Source organism: Agrilus planipennis, unplaced genomic scaffold (genome assembly GCF_000699045.2).
Source record: "Agrilus planipennis isolate EAB-ADULT unplaced genomic scaffold, Apla_2.0 scaffold31, whole genome shotgun sequence".
Classification (NCBI taxonomy): domain Eukaryota; kingdom Metazoa; phylum Arthropoda; class Insecta; order Coleoptera; family Buprestidae; genus Agrilus; species Agrilus planipennis.
The window spans coordinates 396,963-399,542 of record NW_020439053.1 but is presented as its reverse complement, the minus strand read 5'-3'; the positions used below and the strand labels follow the sequence as shown (position 1 = coordinate 399,542).

General features: G+C 28.4%; 2 protein-coding genes across 9 annotated transcripts in view; both read left to right on the top strand.

Moving 5' to 3' along the window:
* The window catches only part of LOC108732878 (signal transducer and activator of transcription 5B), a 20,833-nt gene that overhangs the window by 2,387 nt on the left and 15,866 nt on the right, over positions 1 to 2,580 (top strand). The gene's annotated exons all lie outside the window — the stretch shown is intronic.
* Positions 227 to 2,580, top strand: part of LOC108732879 (signal transducer and activator of transcription 5B) — a 14,001-nt gene continuing 11,647 nt past the window's right edge. For all 5 annotated transcript variants that reach the window (XM_025976970.1, XM_025976968.1, XM_025976966.1 and 2 more), the window contains exon 1: positions 227 to 462. In XM_025976970.1, the coding sequence (XP_025832755.1) occupies positions 242 to 462 (221 nt within the window). In that variant the 5' untranslated portion in view covers positions 227 to 241. The remainder of the gene's footprint in view (positions 463 to 2,580) is intronic.

The window sequence follows — 2,580 nt, the reverse complement described above, 5'->3', positions numbered from 1 at the left end:
AAGTACTTAACTTTTCACTTAGCAAGATCAGGACTTTTAATCTGCAAAATATTTTTAATTTATTTTAATTAGTTACAATTATTTATATATACTATTAATTTTTTTCCAGAAAATTTTCAAAAATGCATATCCCTTCCCGATAAGGGTACTAAGAGATATAGTGTACAATAACTGTGTTTTCTGTGTATTGCTATTTTTTAATACTTTTGCTAGTACATTTTATTGAAAAGTTTTTACCATTATGTTCTATAGGTGTGAAAGTTTAGCAGAATTAATATGGACAAATCGACAACAAATTAAAGAAGTTGATCGACTGAAGCAGAAACTCGCCTTGGATCCACCTGGTGTCAGAGACGCCCTTGCACAACTACTGTCTGAAATCACTCAATTACTTAGTTCTCTTGTTACATCGACTTTTATAATTGAAAAACAACCTCCACAAGTTATGAAAACAAACACAAGGTAGAGATAAACTGCTTAAAATTAAATAATTTTTTAAGTAAGGTCAGACACGCCTGCGAAGGCTGATTTTCTCGGTTTTCACGAAACATTCTTAAGACTTTTTTAAGCCAGAAAATCAGCTGCGAAGGCGTACTCATACGTCAATATATCCGTTTTTTCGGTTATAACTGCAAGAAATGATAATAGTGTCGCTAATTGTAATACTGATAAATAGAATTGTTAGTTGATACGACCACTAATATTTGCAATGGGGTCATATTTCTCAAATTGGAGTCACTGAACTGTTATTATTATGATACAAGTATTGGGTCATATGTTATTTATTATTTTATATTATTACATAATTTATTGTAAAAATCCTGACGGTTCGTACATTTCAATTTTTACAAAATTTCTTCAAACAAATAGACAAAAAATTTTAAAATAATGAAAACTAAAAAACAGTTCAACTTGAGTGGTTTATCTGTACTAAAAAGTATAATATTGAGACATATATGAGTTTGGTATGTTGTGAAAATTCGACCAATTTAATTACAAATCAAATATACATTTAACGTTTATACAATTGAATTAACAAGAACCTTTGGCACTTTAAAACAAATAAACATAATCGAAACAATTATAACGAATTCGGATATACTCTCATTTTCTCAGGCGGGCGGCTCTGGTTTATTTCCTGTTTTACTTTTTTTTTACTTTATGAGCAACATGTATATTGTACATGTTTTTATTTTGTGTACATTTATCGGTCGTATATATTGTGAAAACTACTAAATTTGTAGATATTCGGAAGTATTTTACTTTACCTATCAAAAAAAGGAGTCAAAGGATTTGTTATATGAGTATATATACTAGCTTTCATCCGTGACTTCGTCTGGTTGAATCATTTTTTGTTAATGTTAATTCTAATTATTTAGAATAAATTTAAATGTTATAACCGATAAACCATTATAAAAGTATCTCAGATTGCTCCTGGCAGTCTCCTGTTCATAAAATTCCATCAAATTCGGTTGAACCATTTCGATGATTAGCCCATATAGATAAACAAACAGATTTTTTAAATTTTTTTTTTGTCTGTAATATACAAACAATTACATTACTGCTTAGGAAAATGCAGTTATTTCAATATTATAGACAAACTAGATAAATTTTATTTATGTGTATTGAAAAATGTATGGTTATATGTACATTTACAAAACATCTATTAAGAAAGCTTGTAAATTACCGCAAAATCAAAGATACTGACGATCCATCTGTGTTACTAACGGCTGTTTTTAACACCTGTCTTTAACAGTTGTAAATAACTACATCACAATCCAGTTTCAGTGGTTGTGGGACCATTTTCTGATACAATGATCACATTACGCTTTTGGATAATATAGAAAAATAGTATGTATGTATTATATTTCATAGTGTTGTACACGTTTCTTCTAAGAAGATAAAAACACTTTTTCACGAATGATTATTTTGGAATTGCTCCCGCGAACTACTTTTAATTAATTTTGAATACGATTTGTACTGTTGTACTGGATGTTATCGTTTAATAGAATAATTCGTGGAAACCGTGAAGCATTTTTTTGTCATTATCTCAGTTTCGTTTTGTGCCTTTTTTCTTTGCTAGTATTCTGAGAATTATTCGATATTTAGACGAAAAGCAGATGAATTATAATATAGTCAAACGTAAATGCATATGTAAGCTACTTCTGTAATTCACAATAGTTAAGATGCTTTTTTGTTATTGTCAGCACTTTTTTGTTGTACTTTTTTATTCATGACTCGATTTCTAGTTTGTCCGTAAATAACACAAAATCCATTAGTACCATTATTTTTACTTTGAAATAATATTAATAATGATTTAGTTTTTGGCTTATACATATTATTAAAAGTATTGATTGAAAAACCGCTTTTTCGTTATAAATAATTAAAAACTACAAAATGATTCTTTATTGGGGGGAAGCCCCCTCTTTTAACCGAATTTCGCTAAATTTTATACACACTATTCCTCCAAAACTACTGCACGGATTTGTCTAAAATGGTTTATTAATTGTTCTGATGTATTCTTTCTCTACAATATATATAAAAGATTTATTTAAAAATTACTACGTTTACTTTTATTTT